The 18,516-nt window shown below is 37.4% G+C and overlaps 1 protein-coding gene across 1 annotated transcript in view; it reads left to right on the top strand.

Moving 5' to 3' along the window:
- Positions 1–18,516, top strand: part of LOC126260817 (uncharacterized) — a 955,955-nt gene that overhangs the window by 866,218 nt on the left and 71,221 nt on the right. Inside the window, exons 8-10 of the mRNA XM_049958191.1 lie at positions 5,885–6,036; positions 10,534–10,710; positions 12,148–12,360. Of these exons, the coding sequence (XP_049814148.1) occupies positions 5,885–6,036; positions 10,534–10,710; positions 12,148–12,360 (542 nt within the window). The remainder of the gene's footprint in view (positions 1–5,884; positions 6,037–10,533; positions 10,711–12,147; positions 12,361–18,516) is intronic.

Below are 18,516 nucleotides of genomic sequence, written 5' to 3'. Positions count from 1 at the left end.
GTTCAAGCCTTCCACTCGAATTAGAACCAGAGAGCTGCAGATTGCGAATTTCATTGAAACTCCTTGAGCAAAGGCTGGTATTTTCAAACTTCATTTCCATTAGCTGGAAAGATCCAGATATGACTTCGGAACCCAGAAGGGCATCATTTGACCCAACGTGTGCCATAATCTGCAGTTCGTTGCTCCCTGATCCATCAATGGGTACCGGAATCGTTTCTTCAAAATGTTGCAAAACGGTCCCAGGCACACTCACTATGTGCGCCTAGTGTTCTTTCATACCCCTTGCTGAGATTATACATCGTACTTGTGAACTGTCGGCGAGTAATAGACGCCAAAGTATTGTGTTTGCCTCCACTCGTTTCCTGACAGTTGAAGTGAGTCTCACTGGCTCATCTACAGTTTCAGTGAGAGAGAGCACTCCGAACTTATTCGTTATGATGTGGTTATAACGCCCTGAGTTCTCCCTGGTCTCTATCTCATCTTTACATGGTGCCTAGACCTACCACTGACACACCACTCACAGTTAAATGATCAAGTAGCGATAGATCCTGTATTTGCTGTAAAAGAGACCGTCTCCACAGCATATTGTCTCTTCTACTTTTGGTATTTCTGATACCAGTACATGAGTCTTCCTCAACACACCGACCTGCAGCAAATTCCAGTGTTTGATTGTAGTCAACGAGATTTCTAACCGCTTACGAACAGCAACGAACACACCTCCTGCCCGAGGACAATGTACAGAGTGGAGGGGTGCATTGTGTTTGTTGCAGTATTTTATGGAACATTAAATAAACAACTTTAAACTAATCTTGCTGATACTCTTTTAATTTATGGGTCTGATATGGTACGAGCATTGCCAGTTGCCTTTAAAAACTGAAGCGGTTAACAACCAAAACGACATACCTATTGCGACGACATAAAACGTGATATAAATTTTCTGTTTCTTAGAAACGATTTTGAAGTTACGATCACTAACAAATTCGACAATAGCATTAACTGATGATAAATGTTGATAATATACCGCCCTGTTAAAGAGACAACTAATGTGACACGATATAATAATTATTTACAGTAATTGTAAATGATAAACGCTGTTTTACTGTGATATTATGCTATGCACAACATTCATAACATGAAAATTCTAAAGAAAATACGCCTTTATTCATGTAGATTGCATTATTATTTGGGGTGAAATATTTTTTTTAGCAAAGGTAGATACTACTGCTAAAATCGTATTAAGCACAAACACTCGCAAGCGTTAGAAAACTCTCAAAAGTACATTTTTTTCACATAAAGATACAAATAAATTGTGGAACGACCATTTTTGAACGAGGGCACTGTTGTCAAAAATATCTGAAAACGTAAATTACGTTTACAATTGACGACACAGTACGAGCTTTTCGTGCATTTGCTAATGTTCGAAAGTACAATATAGGCTATATCATGATGAACATGAATACTGGCACAATCGATGAAAGATTAAGCGAAAATGACACGAACAGCAAAATATTAAAAGCTAGAATTTCGAATCCGACCTTTGCGGCACACGTGGTCTCAGCCAATGGAAAATCCGGTAGTCAGTTAATATATGTAGATAAACGTGAGAATTGTATGGATTTCTTTTTGCTTACAGTTGTCTGAATTTGTGACACCATTTACTCTAGTGTCCCAAAAATGAACACAGCAGTGTCAGTTTACCAGAGTCAAAATTGCAAAAATTGTGTAGCACCAACAAAGTACTTCTTCCACTTGAGGCAGCTAACAATATACATTAAGTTCCGATGTATACTATACATATAACAAAAGTAAAAATACACTCAACGCTTATAACATGTGCATGTGATGCAAATAACTTTTCATTCTTGCATTACTTTGATCAGGACTGGGTGATGACAGTAGCAAAAACATTAACAGGTCAGATTGTGCACACTTACACGTTTCTTAAGGCGTACAATAAAGCGCGTGCAAAAGCAAACAGGAAAAGTCGCGTGTTGTTGCATGGGCCACAAAGTACAAGCACAGGGAAAAAGTTATTATGGTGGCAAGTGCTAATAGGAAATTATCAGTTCTTGATTACTGTGCAGAAACTGCATTATATGCTGCAGCACTGGTCAGCACGACAAGAAGAAAACGGTCAGTACGGGTGAAAAAACGGAAGATCAGACGAGAGGATAGAGGAAACTTGAAAATAACTTCTTTTAGAGGATGAATAAGAAGGTATGCAATAGCGACTTTTGGTCAACTATGCACACTGGCTGTTCCTCACACTGTGGCAAGTGGAGGAGAGGAGAGACATGTATTACATTGTACACTGATGAGCAAAACATTATGACCACTGCCCACCGCAAGGTGGCGCGGAGGGCACATAATGCGGTAAGAGAAGTATGTGAGCAGAGCAGAGACGAATGAGGAATCATTCTAATGACAATGAGTGGCGCAAATGCGGAAATGCGCCAACTTAAGTGACTTTGACAGAAGCCAGATTGCTGTGGCCCAGTGCCTGGGAGAGAGCATCTCGGAAACGGCGAAGCTGCTCGGCTAATCACGTGCTCCTGACGTGAGCACCTATGGAAAGTGGTTGAGGAATGCTGAAAGCACGAGTAGGCGACAAGAAGTTGGACGTCCCTACTCCATCACAGAACGTAGAGATAGCAGGCTTGCCCGCTCTCTAAAATGGCTTAGGCGGCGATCTGTGGCAGATTTGACGACAGAATACAGTGGCACACGTGTTTTGGAGCACACCGTTCAGCGCTCAATGTTGAACACGGTGTTCCGCAGCAGAGGACCGCTACGCGTTTCCATATTGACCCAACAACATCGTCAGTTTTGATTGCTGTGGGCTCGGGATCGTCGAGATTGGACCACGGATCAATGGAATCGTGACGTCTGGTCGGATGAATCCCGTTTATTGTTAAACTAGGTCGATGGTCGTGTTCAGATACGCTGTTATCCAGGTAAACGGCTTCTACAAACAAGCAGCCAGCACAAGGACGCAGGTTGGTGGGATCAGTATTGTGGGCTCCCATGGGATCAGCAGTAGTAATCGAAGGCACCATGACAGCTGCGGACTACGTGAACATTATCTACATCTACATTTATACTCCGCAAGCCACCCAACGGTGTGTGGCGGAGGGCACTTTACGTGCCACTGTCATTACCTCCCTTTCCTGTTCCACTCGCGTATGGTTCGCGTGAAGAACGACTGTCGGAAAGCCTCCGTGCGCGCTCGAATCTCTCTAATTTTACATTCGTGATCTCCTCGGGAGGTAGAAGTAGCGGGAAGCAATATATTCGATACCTCATCCAGAAACGCAACCTGGACAGCAAGCTACACCGCGATGCAGAGCGCCTCTCTTGCAGAGTCTGTCACTTGAGTTTGCTAAACATCTCCGTAACGCTATCACGTTACCAAATAACCCTGTGACGAAACGCGCCGCTCTTCTTTGGATCTTCTCTATCTCCTCTCTCAACCCGATCTGGTACGGATCCCACACTGATGAACAATACTCAAGTATAGGCCGAACGAGTGTTTTGTAAGCCACCTCCTTTGTTGACGGACTACATGTTCTAAGGACTCTCCCAATGAATCTCAACCTGTCACCCGCGTTACCAACAATTAATTTTATATGATCATTCCACTTCAAATCGTTCCGTACGCATACTCCCAGATATTTTACAGAAGTAACTGCTACCAGTGTTTGTTCCGCTATCATATAATCATACAATAAAGGATCCTTCTTTCTATGTATTCGCAATACATTACATTTGTCTCTGTTAAGGGACAGTTGCCACTCCCTGCACCAAGTGCCTATCCGCTGCAGATCTTCCTGCATTTCGCTACAGTTTTCTAATGCTGCAACTTCTCTGTATACTACAGCATCATCCGCGAAAAGCCGCATGGAACTTCCGACACTATCTACTAGGTCATTTATATATATTGTGAAAAGCAATGGTCCCATAATACTCCCCTGTGGCACGCCAGAGGTTACTTTAACGTCTGTAGACGTCTCTCCATTGATAACAACATGCTGTGTTCTGTCTGCTAAAAACTCTTCAATCCAGTCACACAGCTGGTCTGATATTCCGTAGGCTCTTACTTTGTTTATCAGGCGACAGTGCGGAACTGTATCGAACGCCTTCCGGAAGTCAAGGAAAATGGCATCTACCTGGGAGCCTGTATCTAGTATTTTCTGGGTCTCATGAACAAATAAAGCGAGTTGGGTCTCACACGATCGCTGTTTCCGGAATCCATGTTGATTCCTAGAGAGTAGATTCTGAGTTTCCAGAAATGATATGCGCCGGCCGAAGTGGCCGTGCGGTTAAAGGCGCTGCAGTCTGGAACCGCAAGACCGCTACGGTCGCAGGTTCGACTCCTGCCTCGGGCATGGATGTTTGTGTTGTCCTTAGGTTAGTTAGGTTTAACTAGTTCTAAGTTCTAGGGGACTAATGGCCTCAGCAGTTGAGTCCCATAGTGCTCAGAGCCATTTGAACCATTTTTGAGAAATGATATGATACGCAAGCAAAAAACATGTTCTAAAATTCTACAACAGATCAGTGTCAGAGAAATAGGCCTATAGTTTTGCGCATCTGCTCTACGACCCTTCTTGAAAACTGGGGCTACCTGTGCTCTTTTCCAATCATTTGGAACCTTTCATTCCTCTAGAGACTTGCGGCACACGGCTGTTAGAAGGGGGGCAAGTTCTTTCGCGTACTCTGTGTAGAATCGAATTGGTATCCCTTCAGGTCCAATGGACTTTCCTCTGTTGAGTGATTTCAATTCTTTTCTATTCCTTGTACACTTATTTCGATGTCAGCCATTTTTTCGTTCGTGTGAGGATTTAGAGAAGGAACTGCAGTGCAGTCTTCCTCTGTGAAACAGCTTTGGAAAAAGGTGTTTAGTATTTAAGCTTTACGCGTGTCATCCTCTGTTTCAATGCCATCATCATCCCAGAGTGTCTGGATATGCTGTTTCGATCCACTTACTGATTTAACGTAAGACCAGAACTTCCTAGGATTTTCTGTCAAGTCGGTACATAGAATTTTACTTTCGAATTCACTAAATGCTTCACGCATAGCCCTCCTTATGCTAACTTTGACATCGTTTAGCTTCTGTTTGTCTGAGAGGTTTTGGCTGTGTTTAAACTTGCAGTGAAGCTTATTAGGGAACACCTGTAGCCCTTTATGCATGATGTCCTCCCCAATAGAGATGACATCTTCCAGCAGGATAACGCTCCGTGTCACAAGGCCAGAATCGTGCTGCAATTATTTGAGGAGCACGATACTGAACTCACGTTGACGTTTTGGCCATCAAATTCGGCTTATCTGAATCCGATGAAACCAATCTGGGACGCTGTTGGGTGCCAGCTCTATGCCGACAAACCAACTGTCGTCCGTAAATAGTATGGAAAGTGTATGACCTGTGCGTAGGCATCTGGTGCCGTATACCTCTGGAAACCTCTCAAGTACTTGTCGAACACATAGTACACAGAATCGGTGCTGAATTGCGATCTAGAAGTAGACCAACACATTTTTAAGTAGATGGTCATAATATAATGTAGATGGTCATCAGTGTACATTACATTATATTATAACATTGTGTCCATTGGCAAATCAGGTTTAAACTTATTGTTCTGTATGTGTGCTATAAGATGTGTTTTCAATACTTTGTGTGCTTCACAATATAACATGCTACTCACACAATCCAAGCTGACAGTCAGTGCGACAGCTCAATGGGGCGACCATAAATGGCAGAACCCTTTACGTCTGCTCCCATCAGCCACTGCATCAGTTATCATCTCGGACTTCCCAAACAGAAGATATTTTCTCTGAGACAGCTTAGAGGGTGGTAATCTTGAGTAATTTATTTTGTGAATTTTGATTTCAGCCCAGTGTTCCCACTGACAGAGCTCATGCTGGACTGGGTTCATGGACCAAAGCCTGGAACTCTGGCTGAAGAGGGTGATCACACTGTAGTTGTACGCATGTTGTATCGTCGAAGGGTGCTGCAGAAATGCCGTTACCGCTACAGTGTTGTAGGTTAGTCGTAAATTATAAAATGCATTTTACTTCTTTCTATATGTATCAAATGAACCAACAAGACACATTCTTCATTATAAAATAGTGAAAACTTCAGTTCTTTTTTTTTCCTGTCGTCATCTAATGAACTACCCTCTTTCAAAAAATCGAATTAATGTACCTTGAAGTATATGCCCAATGGAAAAAAAGTCTGGCAGACATCAAGCTTTGGACAACAGTGACTGGAATACACTCTTTGAAATTCTGAAAGTAGCATGATTAAAATACAGTGACTCTCTTCACATAAACTCATTGATGTAGTATTTCAGATTATTTTATAATTGGAAATAGCAAGTAGTCTTGTGTAATTTCAAGTCATTTCATTGTATTCCATTTCAATAAAACATATAGTTTGACTGTTTTCCACATCCCAGAGACCGTTCTTCACATAATCCATGGAGTATGACTAACGTGATGTAAAAATGTAATGAGGGCAGTAGGTAGCAGGGGAGTGAGACACCCTTGCAGCCTTTCCCCAATGTTAATCAGTATGTGCACTGAACAGGCAGTAAAGGAAACTAAAGAGAAATTCGGAAAGAGAATTAAAATTCAGGGAGTTGAAATAAAAACTTGGAGGTTTGCCAGTGACATTGTAATTCTGTCAGAGACGGCAAATGAGTGTGAAGACCAGTTGAATGGAATGGGTAGTGCCTTGAAAAGATGTTGTATGATGAACATTAACATGTGTAAAAGAAAAGTAATAGAAATAACTGAACTGAATCAGGTAATGCAGAAGGAAAAAAATAAGGAAATGAGACTCGCAGTTGCAACAAAAGGTTTTATGAAAAAAAGAAATATGTTAACATCCAATATAAATGTAAGTGTTAGGAAGTATTTTCTGAAAGTTAGTTTGAAGTGTAAGTAGCCTAAACATGAGAGGTATCAAGAGAACAGAACTTTTGAAATGTGGTGCTTCAGAATGAGAAGACTGTATAACATATTAATGAAGCACTACTGAATGGAATCATGGAGAAAAAGCTTTACAGTAAAACTTGACTATGATAAGTGATTAACTGTGTTGTATACACCTACAATACATATCCATCATAGAGGTAACAGCAAGTGAACCTCCTGCCGCAGGTGTATGTTATTAAGTGAAAGTAGCCTGCTGACATACTAGACATGCAATCTTCACTAGGCAAAAATCTCAGAGATGAAATCATTAGTGACAACACACAAGTACAATAACAACCATATTTTAAAATAAGATACATTGTGAAATCTATACTAAGCCTTTTTTTGTGAGCAGGCGTGGGACTGATGAACCTAATCTAACCTAACACAGTTGATAATTTCTATCTAACTGAAGTTCAGATAGTTCGAGTTCAGTCTCTCACCGTGTAAGCAGTTTCACTATCATTTGGAATAATGTTACGCACTTGGCATAAACTGTCCAATGACTATACTGGTCGAAACTTCAGATAAATAGTGCGCAACAGCAAAGAATTACAGTGTTGAGTGTTGAGTGATAGCAGAGCGATAAATGTCTGAGAACTGCTGGAACTTGAAATACAATAACTGGAATTGGCTGAGACTCAGCGTGCAGTTGCTTAAATCATGCGTCCTGCATGTGATTGTCATCCAGTGATCTATTTGGTTGATGAATCAAATAGTTCTGGTAGAAGTACTCCCTAAGGTGGCAGATGTAACCATTCTAACAATGGAAAATTCAGGCTGAAATAATGGTAATATCGGTATATTGTCAGATGAAAGTACTAATAGATGAATGGCCCACATGAATATCTTTAGTAAAATCACAAGGTAATTCCTCGTACATGTGCCATCTAGGATGAGACTGATGATACTGAATGTGAGGTGCCATACTATTATTGCCTGAACACAGTACCATGTACGTGTCTTGCACACGCAGCAGATTGACAGGACACATCCCAAGGGATCAAAGGAGACCATATTTTATGGACTATAAGGTGCACTTTTTTCTTCGAAAAATTGCCTCCAAGTTCAGGTGCATCTTATACTCGAAATTAATATAAAAATTCCGGTGTTTGATTTAAATTCCTGCCAGTCTTAAAAATGGCCATACATTCAATGTCGCGGGAAACCTATCTCTATCTGGCAACACTGAATTCAACTGCCACCAGCCGTGCACCGATGCGACGAACGTGAGTTGCGGGGATTCACAAGATTGATAACACTGTCTCTTTCCCACCCCGCCTTCACAAACCCAGAACATTGTCCAGCATATGACGCATCATTGCAGTCTACGGTGCCAGTGAACTGAACTGTCAGTGATTTGTGTTGTCAAAAATGATTCAAATACGCATTCATAAGCTGGCTCTACAGTGGAATGTGACAGACTTCAAGGCTTGTGAAGTGTCATGGACTTAGCATGAGAACCAAAACCAAAATATCTCAGAAAATGCCACAAGAGCATAAATAGAAAATATTATCTTTTGCAACATCGTAAGAAAATCAGTGTGGAACTGAGCCAAATAGCAAACCTGGATGAAACTCATCTGACATTTGATGTGCTGAGTAACAGAGCTGTTGCCATGAACGCTGCTAAAACTGTAACTATAAAAACAAGTTGACATGAAAAAATACACTTCACTATTTTCCTTTCATGCTGTGCTCATGATAATAAACTTATTCCAATGATCATTTTCAAATGTGAAACAATGATAAAAACTTCTGAAATACTGCCAGGAGTTGTTCACGTACATTACAAAGGCTGAATGGACACGGCTGGTATGAAATTAAAAATTAACACAGTATGGGAGACAAGGAAAGGTGCTTCATTCAAGAAGAGTTCTCTTCTTGTGCTCTATCAGTTTAGTAGTCATTTGAAAAATTCTGTGAAAGAGAAACTGAGACAGGGAAATATAGAACTTGTTGTTATTCTGTCAGGACTTATTTCACAATTGCAACCTCATGATGTCTTGATAAAACAACCATTTAAAGTGTATATGAGAAAAGAGTGGAGCAAATGAAAGATGGATGAAACTCAACATGAATTCAAGCTGAAAGGAGCTGTAAAATGACCTACAATGAAACAAGTGTGTCAGTGGATAAACCAGTCACGATTTAAATCTTTCAAGACGTGCGGCATAATTAACGCACCCGATCGCAATTAAAAGGTCAGTTCGGTTTTATAAACTAAGAATATTTTGTACTCTGACTTTGAAATCTTATAACAAAAATGGTAAAAATTTATTTTTTTTAATAAAAAATTGCTTAAAAATTAATGTGTGTTTTGTAGTACATAGTGACTTGTACTCAATAAAATATCGACTAATTTGATAAAGGATGAATTGTGGTCGGGTAAAAATTGTAGGAAGAGAACAAGACCTGACTACAGAAAGCAGGTCCAAGTAGATATGGGTTGCAGAAGTTAAACAGAGATGAAGAGACTTGCACAGGACAGGCTAGTGTGGAAAGCTGCATCACCATTCTTTGAACTAAAGATTACAAATATAGCAATGAGAACAATGACAGACATCAAAAGCGAAATTTTTTTCTACTTGACTATATATTGTACAGAACAAACAATTTTTCAACATTTTTGAGCTATGGGTATATTGTATGGTTGTCAGAGCAGGTGTTGATGATGGATAAGAAGGCGGGAAGAGGGCTGGGAGGGCAGCAGTAAGGTGGGGTATTGGAGGGAGGGACAAGAAAAGAGAGAGGGGGAAAGGAGGCATGGAATGTGTATATGAAACTATGGTATGCAGAAATAACATAGTTTGTGTTTGGATCAATACTAAGCTTCAGCATTTAATGCAGAACTGTGTAGCTTTGATAATAAACCACCTTTGTACTAGATACATATGCTTGCATCTTTCTTTTTCTCTCTCTGATAGCATATTGCCTACACAAGTAGTAAGGATATCATCATCTCCCACCCAACATAAGCGAGGTATAAATAATGCTTGGTCCAAAGATAACCAATCATTTATAGCTAAGCAAACAACAGACCCGCAAAAATGTTACTCACCTTTAGGGCAATGTTTGCCTCCATACTTTAAGACAATATTTGCCGTCACACCACTGAATCTGGAAAGCTGTAGCAGGTCTGACAGAAAAAATTAAAAAATACAGATCGACTTTTAAATTCCAGCATGTATATCTTGTATGTTGTTGCTCATTATTCATTTACTCCATGATGAGTGTCTTTCATTTCCCCATTCCTCAGCTTTTTCATAATGAAAGAATTTCAGACGCATGCCAGAAGAACAGTGGATCACGAATAACCTATTAAGAAATTAAGACCCCTTCAATAGCTTAAATAAATAATTTTTGTTGTGCATAACCAGAAATAAGGGGAGAGGGGGGAGGGGTAGCTTTGTATACTCTTGTGTTACATGTGACTATGTACCACAGATCAATCATTTACAACTAAGATGTTGCATATCCTCAGTTTTATTTATTGTTTCTACCCTAGAATGCCTACTATTGTAGCATTTTATTTCTAAAATACACACTGCTATTACTTTACAGTTAGAAGATGTCCTGTGCTATCTCTGCCCAGCACCTTGATAGCAAACTGCTCAATGGATAATGTCTGGGGAAGCACATGTGACTTGAGATGCCCTCATGGCTACTTTTTAAAGGGGCATTCAAGAATCGAATGTGGCGATTCACTAATGTGGTCACACCCAATTCCTCACTGTGAAGGTAAGAGAGATCAGCATGACATGAGATTTACCTTAAAACCTGTCAAAATTTTCTAAGTTACCTAAATGGGAAAAATACTTCATTTCCAATTCTTAATTATTTTTTCATAATACATCGAAACTTATCCGTAGATGTAATAGAAGTAAAATATAAGAACTGTTATAATGTGTAAGTCAAACTAGGTGTTCCTCTTTACTGTACTCTGAAAGTTGTGAGGTTACTTAAAGCATTATTGTGTAGGCAAGACGAAATTACTTTCCGTTCATACTTCACATTTTTACTATACAAAGCTTAACTGATACTCTTATGATTAATTAAGTGAATAAACGTCAACAAAGTTAATGGAATGGAATCTATTTAAATCAGGCGATGCTAATGGAATGAGATTAGGAAATGATAAACTAAAAGTAAGAGATGAGTTTCCTATTTGGGCACTAAGTAAATGATAATGGCTGATGTACAGAGGGTATAACATGCAGACTGACAATAGCTATAAAATATTTCTGAAAAAGAGGATTTTGTTAACATCTAATATCGTTTAAGTCTTAGGAAGTCTTTTCTGAAGGTATTTGTCCAGAGTCCAGCCTTGTTCAGAAGTGAAGCATTGACAATAAGCCGTTCAGACAAGAAGAGAATAGAAACTTTTGAAATGTGGGGCTATAGTAGAATATCGAAGATTATTTCACTATTTTTAATAACAAATAAGGAGATGAGGAGGCACTGAATCAGATTGCAGAAAAAATAAACTTTTATACAGTTTGACCATCAGTTAACAGACCTGTGCTGAGACATCAACAAATAGTCAGTTTGATTACGGAAGGAAGTGTGTGTGTGTGGGGGGGGGGGGGGGGGGTAAAAATTGTAGAGGGAGACAAGGGTTTGAATACAGTAAGCAGATTCAAATGGATGTAGATTGTGGTACTCACGCAGAGGTGGAGAGGTTTGCACAGGATACTCTAGCATGAAGAGCTGCATCAAAACAGTCTTCGGACTGAAGACCACAACAACAATAACAGCATAAATATAATAAGTAAAACTATATTCAAAGTATAGTTTCAGTTAGAAAGGTAAAAATCTCTATTCAATCATGGAGCAGTAGAAACACTCACAAGCAAAAAACTATGTAAATGCAAAGAATTAAAATCAGTTTCCTTCATCCAGTAAAAGTGAGGAAAGAATGGGTAAGAATGAGACAAATTAGTGATTAAGTGGGAATCCTATTTAATCTAGCAAAATAGATGTTAAATTGGAGGAAATGAGAATGATCAGAGATTCAGTAGAAACTCTGTTTCTGCCAAATGATGCGCTCTCCAATTTTGAAAGATAGTGTTTAAGTGGCTATTCATTTGCACCTGTGTCTACAATACCAAGAAATATAATTGCGCAAAACATATGTCACCAGAGTGAGTGATCATTTAATTTTCATAATGTTTCCAGAGATGTCAGCATGTCCAATGCCTATGAGCCCTGAGCATGGTCGTCTCAGCTGTAAGACTCTTGGAAGCAGCCCACCTGGCACACTACCTGAACATAGTGTTTGTCGTTACGAATGTGATGACCATTATACTATACCAGATGCACAGCACAGCTTGATGGTTATTGAATGCAAAGGAGGGGAATGGAACAGCACAGCTGATCCAAGTTGCCTTGGTATGTAGCAGAGAAATAGTCAGTTATGATATTAACTAGCCCATAAATTTATGAATACAAATAATCACAGAATTAAGGAGAGTGTGTTGTGTATGTCATTCTTATTACATATTGTTGTGTAAGATAAACATTGTATCAAAATGTAGTATTGCTTGAGAATATTATTTCAAATTATATTGCAGAGTAAAAATAGACAACATAGGTTTTGTGTTTTGGCGGTTTTGTCACCAAAATCAGAAATGACATCCTATGATGGACAGAATATTCCATTAATTAGGTGAGCTCTTGGAGGCAATATTTAAGTCTGAGATGAACACTTTTCTTGGTTGAATATTAGATGAAGCAGGTTCCAGTTGTACAATTAATTACATTTATCATATTTATGACAGAAAATCATAAATGTTTGTTTCTCATAGTCATATTTTTAAGCAGGTCTCAGAAGATATCACTCAAAAAGATTTTGTTATTCAAATGAAGTGTTTCATATTTGATGAGCTGCTAAATTACATATATGTTGGAAAAGATCATTCTGAAATGAAAATTGTAGTTGACAGATTATGTAATTTTTGAGAGGATGTCAGCCGGAGGATCTGATTATTAATTATTAATATGTTCTCTACACCCCATCTTTCAGAAAACTGCAGCAAAAACATTGTCCTGTCTTTTTGCAAAGATGACCTATGAATAGTGAATAGTGATATATTCGTCTCATAACATACATTTACAAATAATCAGATTACCATGCAGAAGACACACCAAAAAGTATTTGGTACATTACAGTGTGACAGAGTACAATAAAAACAGCTTTAAATAACATTTTAATACTTTTCTGTACATGTTATCAACTTTTTGGGAGTTTTTACAAATCTCTACTGGCTGTCTGGGACATTGCTTCTCTTGAACTGACTGCAAGAATTTTCTCATTTATGTTCAGGCAGTTATTACAAATTGTATTTTTTTATGATTTCATTTATATTTTTGTTACTTCATCATCTCATAAAATAGCAGTCAGACCAATCTGTGCTGTCAGTTCCTGAACTGCATGTGTATCATTGTTACTATTTGAACTCTGCCTAACTTCCATGTTTAGACCCACATGAGATAAGTGGTTAATAATAAAGATTCCTTCAAAATGGACTGTAACAATCATTCAATGAACACTTCATCTGCACATGAAAAACTCTTCCTTAACAGTTCTGCAGGAGTGAGGGCACTGTTCTGTGGGTTCATCTGCAATAGACTTGAAGCTGAGCTGAAAAGTTTTAATACAAACAGGTTCTACAGTGTAATTAATTTAAGTAATATCATAAGAAGTAACTTCTCAGTTATTTATTTCATTTAGTTTTATTTTACCAGTATTCTGTGACTCAAGTAATGACTCATTCCGTTACTGAATAGTTTTGGTTGATATGATCCCAAGGAACCTGAGAAAGACAAATCATTCTTAACTGATCTGCCCATGTTCTGTTTAGTTAATTACCAAAGAATGACAATCACTTTTTATTTATTTCCCACCCTTCATAATAATCTGTTTAGAATAACAGAATTATGAAATGACATCCATTAAAAACTTTAACTAATGCTTACAACAAAAGAATAGTAAATGTTACAAATAACTCCTCAGACTAATTTGTGGAGTTCCCGCTTCTTGCTACATTAAATTTTCACTTTTTTAAATATGCAATTTTTCTTTTACATTGCATATGGGTCACTTAGCCATTAATATGTGAGTACTTTCTAATGTATCTTCTGGCCAAATGTACACAGCTCCACCATTGTCATTAATTTAAAACAATCATGTTCAGACATAATGTTTTCACAGCAGAAATATGCAGAAACTTGGGTTCATTCACACAGCAGTCAGAAAATTTCATCATATGTGCATTCGAGCAAAGGTATCATGATCAATAATCACTGTTTGCAAACTGTCTCTACTGCACATGCACAGCTTCAAGATCATCTTGATCATCATAATACCATTACACTATCAAAACTCATATTCAGTATGTTTTGCTGTTTGACCACTGGTAGCACTAGTTGACACTTTTATTCTATTTGTCATTGCTCAAATGTTTCTACTCACAATTTGTGGTTGTCACTGCTTGAAGCAGTCATATAATTCAATGAGCAGCATTGATGCAAAATGTTAATTGAAGTAGTTCTGAATTAATCCTGTCACTTACCTCTTTCCTCATTAACATCGCATTATGTTTTACATATTTTGATTATATGCATATTCTGACAAATTTGATAAGATTGTCTCATCAGTTTTAGTAACGCATATTTTGATGCTAATTGGTACTAATTATCTGCTGACTGATGTAATTGTTGATAAACTACAATGTAGTAAATGACCAAACATTAGAGATGCTTAAAATTATCTAATTTCAAGAAAAACTGTCACTGGTTGAGATGGTAGGCAATGGCTGCTGTGTATCCAATGTACAAACGTATGGTTAGTGTTATTGTCATTAATTATATTAATGATCTTTGGTGTTCTGGGCTAGTATCAATGAATTAATTTCATATGAAAAAGTTACTTGTATGTAGAAAGCTAGAAACAATTAATGTAACATCAGTTTTTATGGTCAAGAGCATACATCAGTATGCTACTGAGAAGTACATTGTCACATGCTTGTCTTTCAAAATTTTATTATTACAATGGCAGGCCTTTTGCAGTGGCAGTGTAATAATATTATAATTCTGAGCAAAACATTAAGCAAGTATTTCATATTTGTGTGCACTTCTGTTGCTTTAAAAATGAGTATTAAATATGCATGTTTGTACATCCATCCATTTTGAGCAGATGACGCTTTGTGTGCTCATTGCCAACAGTGGCTGCAAATCTGGTATTCAGCTTAAGTGAACCAAGTTAATGTGTACATTTAACTATAGCAATATTTGTAGTATGTGAGCCACAACTTTCAGCTCTTGCAATCTGACCATTTTATAGAAGAGGGAAAAATGATTCATATATTTCTGCTAAAAAACCTCTTAAGGCAATAGAAGTGCACTGAGGTGTATTAAATTTTCACAAGGGTGACATGCACTGTCCCTTTAAAAGGCCAATATGAACCTAGCAGTTGCTTTCTTCAACAAGAATACCACCAGACCGAATAAAAAAATGTTATACAGATGTGTTGTCTTTTTCTTTGGAATAACATTATTAAATGCTTTGGAAATGTCAGATGAAATTCCTGTGACCAGTCGAGACTAGTCATGACCATCCATTGGCTGGTACTCAGACAGCTTTCAGATAGTCATGACACACTGGAACTGCGAGAAAGTTTCAACTGAACACATTTACATGATCATGACTGATTGTCATTGTTACTTGAATGAACTTTATGTGTTAGCAAACTGGCTGTATTGTGCATGCATGGTGATGAACAGTTGTCAACTTTCCACACTGCCTGAATGCATATCATATCTCTTTCGTTGCTTGGTCAGCTGTAGTGCCAGTTGTCAATCCAAAATTGATTTTTATGACATTTTGAATTTCATTCTGTATTTGGCAGTTTTTGTATTACTATTGGCATACAAAGAGAGTGCTATACTTAGATACACTGACACCTCAAAGGTCTATCAGAAGGATGCCATTTTTGAGTAACTTGATATAATTAAAATCAAGAAATTTGGCATCAATGTATAAACATGTTACCTTCAATCTGTCTCTGATTACAGTTCTCAATCAAGCTACTTTTTTAATCTTATACACCCCATTCTTGCACTTATATAATGGTCATAAAATACCTCCACAAAGCACTTAGAACAAGACCAGTGTTATAGTTAATCAGAACAGTGTTCCCTGCATTGTTATTTCTCTTTTAGTTCTACAAATCTTTTCCAGAGCAATTATGTACATCCTGATGTACACAATAGGTGTATTATGATATGAGAAATTTTGTGACAGATGACAATGATGTAGTGTCATGAAAATTTGTATATACATTGTGCCAACAAAAACTGACTCAATTAAATGCAGTGATATAGGCAACAACATATTGTTTCAATTTCATCCTACCCTGTGTCTTGCTGTCTCTCTCTCTCTCTCTCTCTCTCTCTCTCTCTCTCTCTCTCTCTCTCTCTCTCTGTCTCTCTCTGTCTCTCTCTCTCTAAGATTTTGCATTATTGCTTACCTCTTTCATTCTTATATTTGTTGGTGTAATATTTATTCATGAGTTGCAATGTATTCACAATAAGGTTTCACAGCGAACCAGAAAAATTTATTTTGTTATAAACACAGTCATGGATCACAAAAATTTTATTAACCAGTTAATTAACTTGTGTCATTGCATATGTATGTGGTACAGTCACAGTAATGTGGCTGATTAATGTGGGTGAATAATGTGACTGTATTACCTGAATATGAAACGAATTATATAATGTACTGGATTCACTTGGGTCTAAACATAAAATGTCTCACAAACAGCAAAGCAAGTTTTGGATCTACCTTAAAATCATTTGTTCTGGACAGTCCCTTCTAGTTTATAGACAAATTTCTGTTTAAAAATTGGTAGCCTATAAAGAAAAAGAAAAAAAAACACACTTGCTTTTCAGAGTGTTTAACGAAATCTTTCTTTTAATTAATTCGTTAAAGAATAATTATTATTACTTTTAGTTACTTAATTTGCCTTTCTTTAACTTTCTTCTGTAAGTACGAACTTTGTTGTAGAACCTCTCTCTTATTTACGTGTGGTAATAAAAAAATTCACTTTCAAAAGAATTACGTACATTTAAAAATTACGTGAACTCATATTAACTGATTAAGAATATTTAGTTGAGAATTAAATCCTTTACATCATTCGGCCTTGGCACACATTTTCTAAATGCAGTGGATTTTTTGTTAAATAATTACTGAATTCTATCCCGGCGTTAACTATAGAACACAAGATTATCTCTATTAGCAGAAAATGGTTAATTATTGCCAAGCCGACATTTAATTATCACTGATCAAACCTACTTCGCTATACATTTAAGCTATTTGGAAGAACTAAAATTGTTAAACTTCAATGTTAACTAACATTAACTATCCACCTACGAATGCACAAATGTATTATTAGGTTAAAAATTCTTCAGTCTCAGGATCACTGTAAAAGAAGAACAATTTCTTAATTCACTGTTAATTTTTATCTATCTGTTCCCGATTTACGGGTTTGGTTGATTTTTTCTTTAGCGGAACAATTTTTTAAATGTGGCGCCGCTGCAAATCGATCGGTCGCGGCACAGCCCAGCAACACCACTAAAAATGCTGAAAATTCTTTAAAGAAATTTTATAGATGACATGGGCAAGCTAATTTACATTAATAATACACACTTTTGATAAATTCTGATATATTTAGATCAAACAATAATTGAACTCACATTAATTTGTAACACCTCCTCTAATGGCGGCTAAATGTAGACAGAGACAAAAGAAGTCTACCCTTTGATCAATCGCTTCGACACAGCTTCCACTCGCATTCAGTTCTACACAGAGAAGACCAAAGAATATGCTGTACATGGTTCTTTTATACTCCTGCTGACTATTAACATTTCTTTGTAATTTGACAATATTATTCTCCTCTGGCTAAATTTCACATCTCTGTTATCGCAGATACTGACACATTTCACAATCACATAATAGATATAGAAAAATTACTATCCTAAATACAGAGAGAATATTACTACAAAAAATATTACGATAATAACAAATGTCTTTTACACAAAATTCAATAATATTTTTTGTTCAATAATTACGGTACATACAACTTGCTCAGAGCGGCGTATATGGTACAAATAAACTCTTGTTCATTAATAGCGTGAGTTTGCCAGGGAACATTACAAGTGGTTGCTGGAGTAGGACAAAAAAATGATTTATTCATTAATATTAATACTAAACATGTATACATATCTTGTCAACTGGCTCATTCCACATCATTTCAATAAAAGAATTGTTAAAATTATATGTGGAATATGCAATCAGTTAACTGTGTGAGAACCATGTCTGAGCTAGGTGGAGAGAGCAATCACAACATGCAGTATGATATTAAACCAGTGTCACAAGTCTCATGCTGTGTTATGCACTGACTCACTCTTAATTCATGTTCTTAAATATTAAGTTCAGGAAAGTTGATCTACATAGTTCCAAGTTGAAATTAATCTGTTAAGTCATTA

The sequence above is a fragment of the Schistocerca nitens genome, chromosome 5, assembly GCF_023898315.1.
Source record: "Schistocerca nitens isolate TAMUIC-IGC-003100 chromosome 5, iqSchNite1.1, whole genome shotgun sequence".
Classification (NCBI taxonomy): domain Eukaryota; kingdom Metazoa; phylum Arthropoda; class Insecta; order Orthoptera; family Acrididae; genus Schistocerca; species Schistocerca nitens.
This window is presented reverse-complemented; position numbering and strand designations above follow the sequence as displayed.